This window comes from Ascaphus truei, chromosome 1 (genome assembly GCF_040206685.1).
Source record: "Ascaphus truei isolate aAscTru1 chromosome 1, aAscTru1.hap1, whole genome shotgun sequence".
NCBI lineage: Eukaryota > Metazoa > Chordata > Amphibia > Anura > Ascaphidae > Ascaphus > Ascaphus truei.
Window position 1 is genome coordinate 388566797 of NC_134483.1, and position 16015 is coordinate 388582811.

General features: G+C 39.7%; 1 protein-coding gene across 7 annotated transcripts in view; it reads right to left on the reverse strand.

Moving 5' to 3' along the window:
• Positions 1–3602: 3602 nt before the first annotated feature.
• CLCN3 (chloride voltage-gated channel 3) overlaps positions 3603–16015 on the reverse strand; it is a 92157-nt gene continuing 79744 nt past the window's right edge. For 5 of the 7 annotated variants that reach the window (XM_075611579.1, XM_075611554.1, XM_075611571.1 and 2 more), the window contains 4 exons: positions 15379–15777; positions 13505–13721; positions 10391–10466; positions 3603–7459 (listed from right to left, as the gene is read on the reverse strand). In XM_075611579.1, the coding sequence (XP_075467694.1) occupies positions 7301–7459; positions 10391–10466; positions 13505–13721; positions 15379–15777 (851 nt within the window). In that variant the 3' untranslated portion in view covers positions 3603–7300. The remainder of the gene's footprint in view (positions 7460–10390; positions 10467–13504; positions 13722–15378; positions 15778–16015) is intronic. The other 2 variants (XM_075611597.1, XM_075611607.1) reach the window with 1 other exon arrangement.

A 16015-nucleotide genomic window follows, 5' to 3' on the forward strand; every position in this document is an offset into this window, starting at 1 on the left:
GAAAGGCTGAGGGGAGGGGGGAAGGGGGGTGTTACGGTAGGTGGGCAGTGCTTGCTCCATGCGGCCGACGACTCCTCCCTATTCCCCCCCACTGTAACCATAACCTGTATAGTAACCGGGGGGAAGGGAAGCCGCATGGGACCCATGTAACTCACCTCCGCCCCCCCCCTCATCCCGGCGTTATTACGTCACGTTGCCATAGCGACACGTGAGAGAAGCCGCCGGAGCCAAGGTAAGTTAGGTTTGCAGAGGCCCTGAAGCTCCCCCGGCACTTAATTTAAGTGCCTTCGGGAAGCGCGCGGGGCCTCTGTAAAACTCACGCCCCCCGCACTCAGTCTCGTGCCCCCCAGTTTGCGCACCGCTGCCTTAACCCACCACTATCAACAACCCCCCACTTGTCTGAGTGTATAATCTTGGGGTCATTTTGGTTTATAACAAATCCCCCCCTTACCAATTGCATAATCTATACCGCTCTCACATCTAACACATGGCCTTCGGCCCCCCTAAACAACATGTGGTCTATAATACATAGCCCCTTCCGTGGGGGGCGCGGGGAAGGTTGTAGACCGGTGCTAATGCCATGTGGCCGATGATCCCCTCCCCTTTACCCTGGTACCCACCAAACTGCATTCTGGCTTGGGGTGGGGTGGCCGCATGGGGGGCACATGTAACACATGCAATTTTAGCACCAGATCTGGATCGCTTAAGTAACCCTCTGTTCGATACACCTTCCCCCGCTGCTAAATCACAAGAGCAACGGTGCACTCCATGCCTTGGTTAGGAACTGCGTTTACTGCCAAACAAGCTAATTACCACTGTAAACTATTAGAGCATATTTATCCAAATCATTCTAAAGAACACAACAAGAAGCATACACTTTAAAGAATACATCACTGCCCGCAGCAGTAACATCTTCTTTATTTAACCCTGCATCGTATAAGCATTCAAATCATTTTAAAAACACAACCAGAAGCATACATTTACACGAATACATCACTGCACCTTGCAGTAACGACATCCTTGCTTAACATTCTACCCCCTGTAACACATGCTGCGGCAACAAGACAATCTATGCAGAATTATGAGAGACAGAGCTTGGAGGAAACCGGGAGGGTGGTGTTGATAACTAGCCATGAGCAGCCGCCCTGCTCCACACTGCAGCGCCTTTGAAAATACCTCCAGGGGTGGGTATCACAAACCCTCAGACCCTGCTTTTGCTACATTAATAATTACATTTCTTTGCCTACTCTCTGTCCATGCATCAGGATTGGCAGCATGGAACACACAGTGCGAGCTGCTGCCCTATCCTTTGAGCCCCCAGGACTTCCCCTGAGGATTACCTCCCCACCCTGCCTCTCCCACTATGACAGGCCGGCCCAGCAGCCCGGGCGGGATACAGGGGGAGCGCACCACGCCGCTTCGCCCCCCCGATGCGCCCACGTGGAAAACCAGGCGCGCCTAGCCCCGCTCCGGCTCCACGAGGCGCCACTGTGGAATCCCAGCGCCTAGCACAAACTAATTGCCATAACTATACTTAAGGCTGAGTCCCCGCTGGCGCTGAGCACGCTCATGCTTGGAGAGCGCTCCAAGCATGAGCACCGGGTGTCCTGCATGTACGCGCAGGGGGGGAGGCATTGCGGGTAGTTGAGCGCGCTGGAAAGTGTAATTTTTTGTTTACCTAAGCGCCGAGCGTGCGCGCACACCGTGAGCGGGAACTTGCCTATATCTATATATGTAAGTAACCGATGCCCACTCAGCGCTAGCGGGGACACAGCCTTAGGCCTCGTTCAGGGTGCCAGCTGCAGGAGTTGGAGGGAGGGCGGCAGTGCGGCAGTTTGCTGGGCGATCTGTGTTTATCCCCCAGCAGACTTTTCAGCGTTGAGGAGGGGGCGGGGTTACACACGGCAGGTTAAATATCGAGGTTGCAGTCATGAAATCATTCTCAAGAATGATTTCATTGGCTGCCGAGGTCCCAGTGACGCTGCTGCAGCTCCAAAAAACGAAATTGTCGTTTACTGAAGCTGTCGTCAGCTTCAACTCCTGGCTTTGGAGACAGGGCAGTTGCTACCCTGACAACCAGTATTCAAATTGAATACTTTGTTTCTCACGGCAGCACGCCCTCCCTCCGAAGCCAGCACCCTGAACGAGGCCTTAGGTGCCCCTTAAGCCGACATGGCGATCGCCCTCTCCCAGACGCTGCCCGCCTCCCCCCTGCAGGGGCCGGCCCGGCAACCAGGGGTAGGAGGGGAAGTCCGGGGTGACCAAGCCGGACTTGGGAATTACCCGATATGCTAACAGAGGTCGTCAAAAGAGGGAGATCAAACCAACCGCTGGAGCAAGTGAAAGCCCTCGCTCCTGGCTGCTAGCCCAAGTCCCATAGCCCCTCCCTGCCTACGGCCAATCAGGTAAAGGGAGGCTGCGCCCCCCAGTCATGGCTTTTGCCGCCTATGCAGGCTCGGCAAGCTACTTTCCCCCTTCCCCGTTCAACAATCATTCAGCGTCCTCACAACAACCCAGGGTGCCAGGTCAATAATCCGTTCTGGATCCCATAAAAGTGAGCAATAGGCATCTATTATTTATTCTCACTTATGCTTGAAAGGCTGGTTCACAAATAATTTTACAAAATAAAATGTGGTCACAACAGGAATCCAGAAACAAAAATGATAAAATATTGCGAATATATGCTGGATAAGCTTACTGGAGAAGGATTTATATTTTTTTGGAAGGATCATAACCACCTTCTAATGGTTTAAGCTTCATGCGATCTAATAACAAAGTATAAAATATATTTAAGCTTGAGTCAGTCTCTTCATTTATGAAAACTAAAGAGAAACAGTAGACATTCATCTTAGCTCATTGTGAGCCAGGTCATACTTTGGACAAATTATGCAACTAAAACCCCATGTAAATGCTATTTTAGAGTCAAAGATGTACAGGCTTTTATGCAGGGGGTTAATAGCAATGATGAAGACATTTGGGGACTTTGTGAATTTGGATGTGCGTTCTTGTTTACAAATATGCCCCCAAATTGTTAGATGCACAAGTATACATAGGTTTATATATTTGTATCAGTAGTGACATATGCCTTTGCACTCTACAGTCAAGTGCTAGAGTAGACTGTATAGTTGGTCTGGTCATTTTATGTGTAACCATTTCTAAATTATATCTGGAAATACGCGAACGAAACAATCCCAGATTATGTTCTCATTTCTGCTTTCTCCCCATTAGTTTGTGAACTTTTTTTTTTCTCCACGTGACCACTTTAAAATGTGACCATGTTTATGAGTGGGCCAAAAAAAAAAAAAAAAAAACAGGTGAACCATGTAGCCCATTAAAAATGGTGTTCACCTGAGCATGATCCCAATGTCTTAATCTTTCAATAATTTATAATAGAATTAAGGGAATTAAAAAAAAAAAATTAAAAAAAAAACCATGCATTATAATTTAAATCTCAGCATTAAAAAAAACATACAATTTTGAGAATCTCTTGACGTATTTCAGGATCATTTGCACATTTCGTTCACAAAAATAAAATAAAATATATAGACATCAGATTTCCGTGTTTTGAAACTAGATTTTGTAAAGAAAAGTCAAACACCAACTTCATCATACATTACTTTAATATCTGTATATTCAAACATTAGTCATCAGAATGTTGTACTGTACTGATATGCAGCTCTACCATACTAGTATAAATAGACATTTAGATCAATATTAAATACAGTTCTAGTCAACATCCACTGATTAAAGAATTATGCATTCATGAACCCATAAAGGGACTTATGTATAAAATGAGATGCCAACACCCCTTTCAGAGTATCTTATTAGGTACTGTATCATTAAGGTTCTGCCCAGTATTGAATCAGAAAACAGTATATGCTGTTTATACATTATAGCTTCCATTAAAAGTCATTGACTTTACAGTCATACTTTTCTTATTTGTAGACAGATTAGTGCAGCGGACATTTGGAAGGTGCATGAACATTGCACAGTAAAAGGGACCTATTTAAAGTTATCTGCCTATCTTCTGATTAACACGGCTCTGACAATGTTAACTAGTGTGTATGTTTGACCTCACGCTGTACCTGTAGCTCAGAACTACAGTACATTGCTCTGCACACAGCCATTTTTAAAGCAGTATTGCAGGTTTCATCAAAATAAATGGTGTCTATATTTGATGTTATACAGCTTTGCGCTGGAAAATGTTTAGCTGGCAAAAGTAATTCTTCAAAGTTGTAGGTCGCATGTAAAACGCCAGGAAGTCATCTAGAACCAACACCTTGCCCACAATACCTCCTTCCATATTTGCTCACACAAGAAAGGAGCTTTGTACATTCTGCTATGCTTTTCACATTCTAATAGGAACATTTTAGAAAGCCGGACAGGTTGCATGCAAGCATGGGATTAGGATTTGAAAACCAATAAATGGTACATTTATAGTACTTATCAGTCGGAAAAGATCACTGATAATGATATAAACCAAATCTCAGAATCGTTTGTATATATATATATATATATATATATATATATATAAAACAGTGTTCGACAAACCTATACATTTGCACGCCCCGGGCGATTGGATTTAACATTGTGGCGAGCTCCTATTGGCTCAAGCAGCACACGTGTGGTACTAGGTTGCGAGTAGATTTTTTTGGTGATTTGTCGACACATACATACATACATATACATATATATACATATATATACATATATATATATATATATATATATACATATATATATACACACATATATATATATATATACACACACACATATATATATATACACACACATATATATATATATATATAATTTTTTTACATTGTATTAACCAGCAAGGCTGCTTTTAACAACTTGGCTATTTTACCATTCCTTTGCATTTTGGCTAGAAGAATAGATGATGTGATTTCTAAGTATTAATTAATTTACCATGTAAGCACTGATCACTGGTATATTGCAGGCAGTATTTAAAGGTGCTTCTTTATTTGATATAAATGAAGTTTTCCACAATATGTTAAGAGGACTTTCTACATGTACTGAAAGAATTTAGAATGCGGGAAAGTCATCAGTAGCCACTCTGGTTTTCACACTACATATTTCAGAACCTAATTTCCTACTCCGCCATATGAAAAAGCAACACAACACAAGTGGTTAGAAAGAAGCAACCATATGTTTTATCACTATAAAGTAAGGCAATTTCTAGTGGCAGAACCGACTACTCTGTCCAAGCGGCAACATCTAGCTGCTTCTTTGTGCATTGTACACATTTGAAGCGATAACAGGAGTTAGCTGATCTTAAAAAACTGGTTTATACTCTGGTCCAACCGTTGTTAAAAGATTTCCAGAAAATCACTCGGTCTTATCAGAATAATCCTTAATTGGGCTTGTTGAATATAGTCTGAAGCGGCAGTTCGGGCCATTTAAGTCCCAAAAACTCCATTGATGTTTTTTTTGGTTGATAGTCAGAATGACCACCCTCATAACTTAGTAACAGTTAAACAAGCGTCCTCCTTGTTACACAAGTGATTAGATGTTGAACTCTTTTACAGAGGTTTAGGTTTCTGCTTTAATTCTACATATGATCCGTGTATCATGCGGTCAAGTTGGAAGGTTTGTTTAACTGTGCCCCCGACACATCAAAATCATGTTTAAAGACCCAATCAAACTGAAATCAAGTGATTAGTGATAAATCAGTTAAAAACATAGATCGTCATACAGGGCATGTGTGTCCATGGTGCTTATTAAACAAAAAGGTTAATAAAGACCTCTGGTGCAATCTGTTTTAGAATATAATTACTTTATAAATCGAGGACAACAAAAATATTTTTTTAAAGCACGTTAGCCAATTTTGCCCACCTTAAAAAAATTCCTAATTGTAGCGTTAAACAGATTCACAAAGTAAACAGATTAATTACAAGTAATTTTACGAAATAGATTTGAAACTTACCCCGACTATATGAAATATATATATATATATATATGAAATATATATATTATATATATATATACACATTATATATATATATATATATATATATATATATATATATATATATATATATATATATACACATACACACACATTGATTTGAGATTCACATTTAGTGCAAGTTAAAAATCTCATCTCCACTTTAGTGTTAGCAGTGGGTTTATCCTTTTCCCTGAAAATGAGATGACGGATTTTAATTTCAAGTAGAATGTGTAAAAAAATAAATAAAGACGAACCCCACATCCCAGTGTTATGTATGTATGTATGTATGTATTCACATACATATATATACACACACACACACGTATAACACAAATTACACAGTGAAAGCTATCTAGGCTCGTTGAATTTTTTTTTGCTGTTTCATGATTTCCCCATAACTGTTCATAAGGTGATAGTTTCCAAACTCCTGGAGTGCCTTATTGCCATTAAGGCCAGATGCAGCATTGCAAAGAAATGAAAAAGCTCAGGATTTCCATTACAGATCATGTGCAACTTGTGCCACTGAAGTGGCTCTTTGTCCTTAGAGGGTCAATTTGTTGAAAATCTATCTAGCAAGTCTTAACACTGCAAAACATCAGTATATTAATGGGTTCCAGCAATACAAAAATAAAATTGCATAAAACACCCCACACCATTTAACAGAATACAACTGAATTATTTGAAGCTGATACTTTTTTGTATGTTTCTGAGCTGAACACGTTTTTACAGACTTATTTCCCCTGTAGGAATTAGCGGTTTTTGCAGCATATTTGTACCAAGCTAAATGTTGTATGGCACAATAAAACACATTCGTGTGTTTGTTGTTGCTAAAGAAATCACAGTATATCTCAATATGAGACATTACTGCTCTACATTTCTCCTTAATTCATCTAATGGGGGCTTGTAGGAAGGGGGGGGGATAAAGATAAGAGAAATTAAATCTGTTCTGGAATGTACAAAAGTGAAGTGTATTAATCAGACAATTGATAGCATACCATATTACTTCTTCCAATGATAAAAAGGGTAGCAACTCTTGAATAAAGATGGCTCAAATTCAGTGTAATCCCAGCATACAATAGGGATAAAGAAAAAAAAATGAGTCGTAAACACTCCTGTAACAGACTTGCCATTGGCTAGTTCACTTCTATGCGGTAAGGCTGTTATATTGCGCTATCATGGCAACTTGTGTCTTGTACAGAGCAGTAGATGACATTATCACGTAGCTGACAAAGGGCTCTGCATCTTTTTCTGAAGTGATGCACTGGTAGCAAGAATGCTGCAAAAAAACTCATCCTATTGTCTCCAGTCCACCAAAACACCACCAGGTCAGGGTATTGTGTTCAATAAGAAGGTCTCCTCTTCGGTTTCCTCCCGCTCTTCCTCGGAGATGTCATTCAGTTGAACAATATTCCTCCTGGGTCGTGGTTTGCCATTTGGGCCATATGACGGAGGATATCTTTTTTTGTGATAATGCCAAGGAGGCGCCTGAGAAGAAAAAAAAAAAAAAACAGGCTCAGCATCAATCCAAAAACTCACGGCTAACAGAAGCCTGAGAGACTTTGCTTTACTGCTAGCTGGACCATTTTTGTTGACAGAGAAGCCGGCCACCACCAATTATCTGACATTTTTTTTGTTAATGTGTTTGCTGGTGAAATGCCGAAAGTCCTTTCAGCAGCAAAGAATTTCTCAAATGAAAAGGTCACTAACAGAATCATTGTTTGGAACTTCCAGTGTTTCAAAACAAAGGTTCTCCAAAGCGCCAAACTGATGGTCATAGATTGTGGAAAACCATGATATTTACATGTCATACTGATCTTAAAGAAAATTGAATTCTTTGCAGGCTGGGATATCTTATTGGACCAACATATACATTTATACATGGATTTTTTTGTGATTAAGTCTCTTTTTCAGACATGATAATGGACCTGCTACAAAGAGAAGAGTGTGCGATGTTGAAAGAACGTGCAAATCTATGAAACTTTCACTTTGGTCCAATGAAACATGTTACAGTCTCCAAATAATCCAGTGATGAAAAACATAAAATCAAGCTTCGTCTGTTTCTTTACTGTATTACATTTCAACTTGAAGATGACGTTTTGATTGTGCGCCAACAAGAAATGAAGGAAAGAAAAGGATGGGTATTTACAGAAAGAAGAGACCAAGATGTGAATAAAGTGTGATATTTATCCTGTTTTTGAATTATGGTTTGTTTAGCATAAGATACTAAGCAATCGGAGGTCACTGTTTTTTTTCTCTCAATGTCCCTCTTTCTTAGATGAAATTTGGATATCTGTGACAGCTCTTCTGAAGTTTAACAAGAGCACTAATATTTTTAGCCATAGAAACTGTCACCAAAATGACAAACCTGTGTTCTCATAAAACACCCACCCCCCAAAAATGGATTGTAGACGTGGGTATTAGGGATGGGTAAATATATATTCCGAAATGTAAAAACATTCTAATACATTTTGGAATTTCTGTCCCCGAATACATATAAAAGAGACATTTGTGGTACTTTAATGACATCTGTATTTCTTTTATATATATAAAAAAAAAAAGCTGAATTTATTTTTGTGTAGTTGCATAAATCAGATCTTCCAAGGCAAAAATAGGAATACTGGGACATTAGAAATACCTGTATTTGTATAAACAGGATACTTAAAAATCCACCCATCCCCATAGCATAAATTATAACCAGGATAATATCACAAAGTGGAACAAATTGAGCAGGTGCCCTTGTTACTCTGGTTAGTACTTTGATTTTTTTGAGAGGAGGCATGAAATTCTTGTGAAATATTAGCATAAAATGCAATAAGCAAGGTTTTTTTGCCAAAGCAGATAGATGTGGGATGAATGTTTTAACAGCCATAATATAGGACAAGCTACTGCACACACATTGTGGAAATACAATTTAAAAGGCTTTCTGTTTTTCATGGAACATAATTGAGACCGAGCGCCTGGGCTAACATTCATTTCCTTACCCCTGAGAGCCATCACTCGTATAAAATATAGTAATAAAGTTTAGCACAACAATAAGGTTGTTGATCACTTAGCAATCAAACTTAAGATAATTCAACTTTATTTTGTTCTACCTAATGTATGTCTCTTACATACCTAAGGATATGTTTCTACCCTCGCCCCCCCCCCCCCTTTTTTTTTTAATTTAGCATTCATGGCCTCAAGGGGAGCACAAAGGTTAAAAACGGTCAGGTTTGAAGGAGTTAATGCGACTTTTGATGCATTAAGTTTAATACAATGCTTTGTGATATATAGACTTTACTTAACTAGCCTTTCGCAGGCACCAACTTACTTTAACTGTTTACTTATAGAGCCACCAGATGCATACGCCATAACAATGCCTCACAGCAGTACATATTACACACGCTGTTACATTTCAAATGCATTGTCCATATCATTTTTTTTGAAAGCTATTCCCAGCACTGTACATATATGTGCAAAAAAATGGTAACACTACCCATGCTCCCTCCCAAAAATGTCACAAACCAGCCAAAGGCACATGTATGGTCCAGAACATACATGGCACAACCTAACATGGCACTGTGCTACAAGGGAAAATGTTTGGCTCACCTTTGAAAGGCGCAGCCTGGGACTTGCACGGAGGCATGGCACAGAGAAAATGTATTGGTACAAAAATACAATACAAGGTGTTATGGATCAGTCATGGGCCAATACCCTAAACAAGACTTTTCTACATTTGTGCATAAACCGTGTATTTTTCTTATGTTTCAAAGAATGTTAGCACCTATATTTGTCATATTGGCTCAATGGAAACATAACTATGCAAGCTGTGTGATACCTCTTATTGAGCCAACATCAAAATGATTCAAAGACGTTATTGCACATGAGCTATTAAGACCACTCGAGGAAGAGCAGATATACAGTATGCCCAAAAGCTGTTATTGGGAATAAACTAGAGGTACAAGATTTGCCATAGCTTTTCAGTGGGTTAGTGGATTAGCACAGGAAATAGAATCTAGTGAGTTTATATACTAGCATCCAAGAATTTTGCGGTCACACATGGTCAGGAAAGCTTGTGCCTGAAGAACAACTCTTACCAACTTTTATGTTGCTTTAATAAAACGTATCACAACCGGTGAAAAGATAAAATGGTAAGGACCATTTATCCTCCTGCCAAACTTTTTAGTATATACTGTATGTAGCGTTATTGCATTTGTAAGAAACTCTTTAACCCCATCACCACTGAAGAGGTTGAAGAGCCTGTAGCCTCCTTGCTATATATGAGCACAGTTTTTGATCTGTTTGGAATGCATTTTTTTTAATGGCAGGAGATGTCGCTGTTCAGTTGGCTTGGTGACGACTCTGAACAGTTCACAAGTTTCATGCTTCCTGCCCTCTAAAAGGTGTCTATAGGTTAAAGCTGGTTTGTCTAATCACCAAGGGTTCCACGTGCTGCTTTAGATGATCGAGATGTTCTAATATGTTCTTCTTTGTGATGATCCCCAAGACAGTCCTGAAACAGATCATGTTATGCTAATAACTGCGTTTGAACAAAAAAAATGGAGAACACAAAAATAAGAATGAACCAATGACAGTGTTATGGGCGAATGAGTGAAATGGTAGACACAGACAGTGGGTTTTAGCCCCTTCATTCCTGATCGTTATGTCTATACAGTACTTTAGATATGTCCTACCTGGAGAGGAGTGCAAAAAGGAAATGCACAATCACACGGGCAGGAGATACGTGGACTGCTAATGGTGATGCTAGCATGGAACAGCAAGTGCTGCATTGCATCAATGTTTAAAAAATAAATAAAACACTCTGGAATGAAGGTGTTAAAACAAACATGAATTAAGCAAATAATAATTGAAAAAAATAACGCTAATCAAAATCTCTTGTTAGCTACAGAAATGACTGACAACTTTATAGTACTTTGAATGAAATACTATGTGAAATATCTTATGGGACAGTTTTCCCTATTTTATCGTTACCCAGATGAACAGAGTAATATACACATGTTCGGTTTATTTTTTAAAGTTTGTCATGTATCCCTTCACATAAACATCATCTTCTGCCCTTCCAAGACTGTTGTAGTTAGGGTTTTTATAAAGATGGTGTAAACCTGTTGCTGCAGGATGAACCTGTAACATGGTGCAAGTCAATGTATTGCAGGAGCCTTCTTCAAGGAGACAAAGAAGATATATATAGATTTTTTTTTAACAGAATAAGAACCGTTGGATCCGTCCTGCGCCAAACATCACTATTTTCAGCCACAGGAACTCTCTGGCGAAGTAAACGGGTTTAAATCTCCCTCAGTTGAAACAAAATGGCTTAGGCCAATAGGAATCTGCAACTTTAATTGTGGCTTCCTATTGGATGGCCATTTAAATCCCCTTTAGAAACGAGGAAGTAATACCGAAAAATTCACCAGTTAGTATCTCGGGAACCAAGGGGGTCCCCAGGAACTGAAAGTGCAGTTCAGCGCTGAAGGTCTCCCCAGCTCCAATCCTGTGTTTATGTTAAAAAAGATATAAATATATAGATATATAGATATATATATATATAGTTAGTTAGGGTGGATTGCTCCCAAAAGAAGCATAAATATGAGCATGGTCTGCCAGGAGTGTATAGCTTAGCAGTGAAGACATTCACAAGGGAATCCTGCCTCAGGGGGTGAGGCATGACTTCTAGGTATTTGACCCAGTTGAAGAAAATTGTGATGAGGTGGTTGTCACACTGAAACACTAGTTACCCTTACAAAGCTCACAAGAAGTCACACTGGTGTGTCTGCATGTTGTGAACTTGATCCTGAACTTCACTAACTCAAAATATTTATAAACTCATTCTTTACCATAGGGCCAACTTACAACTTATTGTTTACATGATACCTCTAATGGCAACGAGTCAACATTAGTCAACTGCTAGCATGTTACCAATGAAAGGATTCTCATTTCCAACTATTAATGCATGTAGAGGAGCTATTCAAACTCACAATTAACAGTCTTATGTACAAATACATTGAATGTGGCTTGTTTTATGGATTGTGCAGGAGTTTATTTATTATACCTAGCATAATGCATGCAAAGGGAGGCAAATGTGGCACATTTTGTTAGTGACAGACTCTCAATGTGCATAAGGAAAGCAAAAAAGCTCAGTAACAAAGCTAGGTTTAGGGAAGGCTCATAGTTAGCAGACAGTCAGTCAGTGAGAGGTTAAGGGGACAAGTCATGTGGGACTGACTTTCTGCTAATTGATATGAGTAGCAAGTTAATAATTCACCTACAAGAACTAAAGTATTACTGTGCTTCCTGGTTTTAAGGCAGCAATGCCATTTACTTGGCCTATTTTTAGATCAATTATACCATATTTGTCAATGTACATCCACTTCTTGATTCTCTCGCTCTGATCCCCTTGTGTGCATCAGGTTATTATGTATAGTATAAATAAAGCCTCATGGGTCGTATGGTAATACATGTCCAGGTTATCCTTCCCAAATCTGGACACTGTTTCCTTGGTAATTTGTCTGAAATGACCGAGTAGGTGGCACTGCTGCTTTAACATTCTGGGGAAAGTTGCAGGGAATATTTCAGAAGTGTGATACTACTATGCATTGTAAAATGTGTGGAAAGTACATATTTGCCCTGTAAATATCCTTTATTCCTGCAGCCAATCTTTAGCTCCTGGTTCTTTTAAACGTTTACATTTTATGACTTGTCCAGGTCTGATTACAAGTCTGATTACAAGTCTGATTATTTTACAATCTCTTATTTGTGGCTTAAACATGTGAAAATACGGTATCCGAAACAGACTCGAGTTGAGTTTTGGTTGCCAATATAACTTAGCAAGAAAATAAATGAAAATGTTGGATGCTTTGGCCCAATGAATTGACTACTACCGAGAAGTCTGATATGCTTAGTAGTGTGCCTGGATCACTCCAGTAAAAGGTTAAATTAAATCAAACAGATTTTTTTTCTTTAGTCTGTACTTTTAACTATTGTTCCAAAATCTCATTAGAGACATCTGTAGTATTCGGACTCGGGATTCCAGGATTTCATTTTAAGATGCATCTATCGTCTTTCTCTATGTTCTGAATACTTTTATGAAACAATGGATCTTAATTCTGCCTTCAGCACAACCGGTCGGTCAATTTTGTGGACATATTCAACCAATATTTCATCCATATGTCAAATGTACATACGTTTTTTGTATGTAATTAATTATACCAAAAATCTTGCCTGGTTGGGGAGGGGGGGGGGGGGGGAAATCCCCGAACAAATGGAGCTGTGGGTTATTTTATATTCCTATGCTTCGGGCCCTGCTATATGCAGGATTGTAAATGTGGTCAGTGCTATAACACAATAAAATGATGTATCCTTTTTAGGGTTCGAATAAAGAAACCGCTGAAAAAAGTGCTCCCATTACGATTGGGATGAGGAGTGGCTGATAAGCCTTTCAATGTTGAAGCAGCGAAAGGATTAACCCAGTCACCATACCACAGCCCATAGCAGTGTTACGTCAAACAGGAAAGGATCAGCGGGTTACTGACTCACCCATTGTGCGTCACAAGGCACTGCCTGAGCCCCAGCTTGCGAAATATGTCCACCACTATTTCCATTGGCGTGTGGTCGGTCACTGTGAAAGGACTCATGTCCAGGATGCTGCGAAGCTTAAGTGGGCGAGGACTTTCTGCAGGGAGGGAAGGTGTGTGCTGAGCAAAGCACACCCGCGAGCTGCCAACAATACCCTCCTGCTTTTTTCTTGCATTTTCTAAGGGGGGGGGGGGGGGGGGAATAAAAAAAAGCATATTTTGGTTTCAATCTAAGCAATGAATCATGTAAAACTTTCTAGCAAAGTAAAACTAACCAGCTGGTTGATAAAGCAGTAGGTAGGAGATTTTCGTTCAACACTGGATAAAATGTTACACCCTTCCCTTGGCATGGTACACAGAATGTCTTTGATTTAAAAAAAAACAAAATCTTAACTCTTTCCCCCTCTAATTAGGTAGTGTACGCAAGACATAAATCACATCTTATGTTTATATAACAATCTTCTTTAAAAGAACGCAAACAGCAAATACATTTAAAAAAATACCTCTTATGAGCACATTCACATGTCTCAGACAGGTCTACAACCCTGCCTTTCACTATTATCTCCTAGTATACGGTGCTTCCACTGCAGCAAGGGATTCTGGGTAATGACATGCAAATGAGCACAGTGTCACCTTTTGTCCATTTAAACATGGTCCCCTATAAGCTTATGCCTACCGTATTACACGGCTTTTCAGCACAGCCTGGGTTAAAGAACTGTATAGCCAGTAAACCTACCCACAGACAGAAATTGTGAATGTTAAAGAATATCCATGTCATCCATTAATATGTATTTCGTCTTTATCTGTACAAGAGATTAGTATAAGACTGTAATCACTCACATACAAACTACACTTGCAAACATGTTATATTTGTTCTTGAAAAGGAGCTTCACTGGGTTTATAACATCTTTATCTAAAGTCATTTGGTAATAAGGCAGTTTACCAGGTCTCAAAGGCCCAGCTACATTTTTATCTTTGCCCTGTCTTGTTTGCAAAGTAATTATGGTGCCATCATTAGTCAAACATAAACATAAGTAGCTAATACAGCTTTCTCCCATGGGTCCTGGGGAAGTGACAGCCACAGCGATTACATTTTAATCTATCGGCAGATTTCCTTGCGGCAAAGCTTTGTAGTGGTGGGTTTCTTCCAGGAATCTGACCGCAGAAGAAAGTTAAGAGGGCTACATCTGTATGCTTACATCCAGTGTTCTTGACAAGAAGCGATACCTATTCAATTTATACAGATACTGAAACTTTACACTCAAAGCTACAGAAAATACTACTACAGTATATGATTCTATTTAACAAAAGCAAAAAAATGTTCTGTATGTGAAACGTTTTGCGGAGTAGGGATTATACCGATCTTCGGTAAACAAGTATAAAAATATTTGTTAATGTCTTTATTATTCTTAACGCTTGTATTCCTTTGAAAAATGTAATGAATGGGAAAAAATACCCATAGTAAATCGGTTTCTTAAGCACTTTGCTAATGTTTACAACTCACAAATGCTCCTGTTCTTAAACCTGTCCACATCCAAGTTGGTTGCCCTAAAAAGCAAATTGTACATTTGATTTTTGTTTTTATTAGTAATATTGCAATATTTGTCCCTGTTCGAAAAAAGCACATACGGGCGTACAAATACAAACCAAATAAAAAAAAATAGTAAAAAAATAAAAAATCCCAATCTCTGCTACAACTTTATTTCTTATTTTTTACCCAAAGTATTGCTTTACTTTGTTTACATAGTTGGGCAGCTGGAATCTTACACAAGAAATCTGTGAAGTTTGGAAGCTACTTGGAAGTTTGGCGTAGCATGCTCGGAACTTGTAACTTACCTATTGCAAGGGTCAAATCTCGTCTCAGCGCAAATCCAACAAGTCGTTGAGACTCTTTAGACATAATGACAGGAAAGCCATTGAAGCTGGTGTCATTGATCAAACTTTCAATGTCATCTACAGTCATGTTATCTTGGGTCAGCACTGCCAGGGGTGGGTCATTCCTCCTTGGCCTCATCACATCACGAGCCAGAGTTGTGTGTGTGAATTCCTCCTTGGCGTCCAAAAAGGGATATCCATTGAGGCGTATATGCGACTCGTAGATGCCTTCCCTCCCAAAGGCATCTCCCACCCACTTGCTGGTCATCACTGCAGCCATGAGGGGGACAATGTATTCCAGTCCCCCAGTCAGCTCAAATACTATAACCACCAGCGAGACGGTCATCCGGGTCACACCACCTTAAAGAAAAAAAAGATTCGGTCTTAAGTGGCTTATTCAATTAGGCCCAAAGGGGGCGGGGTGGAGGGGGGAGAAAAGTTGGGGTTAGGGTGGTCCTCTGAACAGTGCCGGCACTGTGCGTCAATGTTTTCACGTTGGAGCTGTGCGTCTGTATGTGCTGTTTTATTTTGGCCGCTATTTCAGCTTTTTAAGCTCGTCACTGCCATAGACCAATGTGATATGACTTGGCACAGCTAT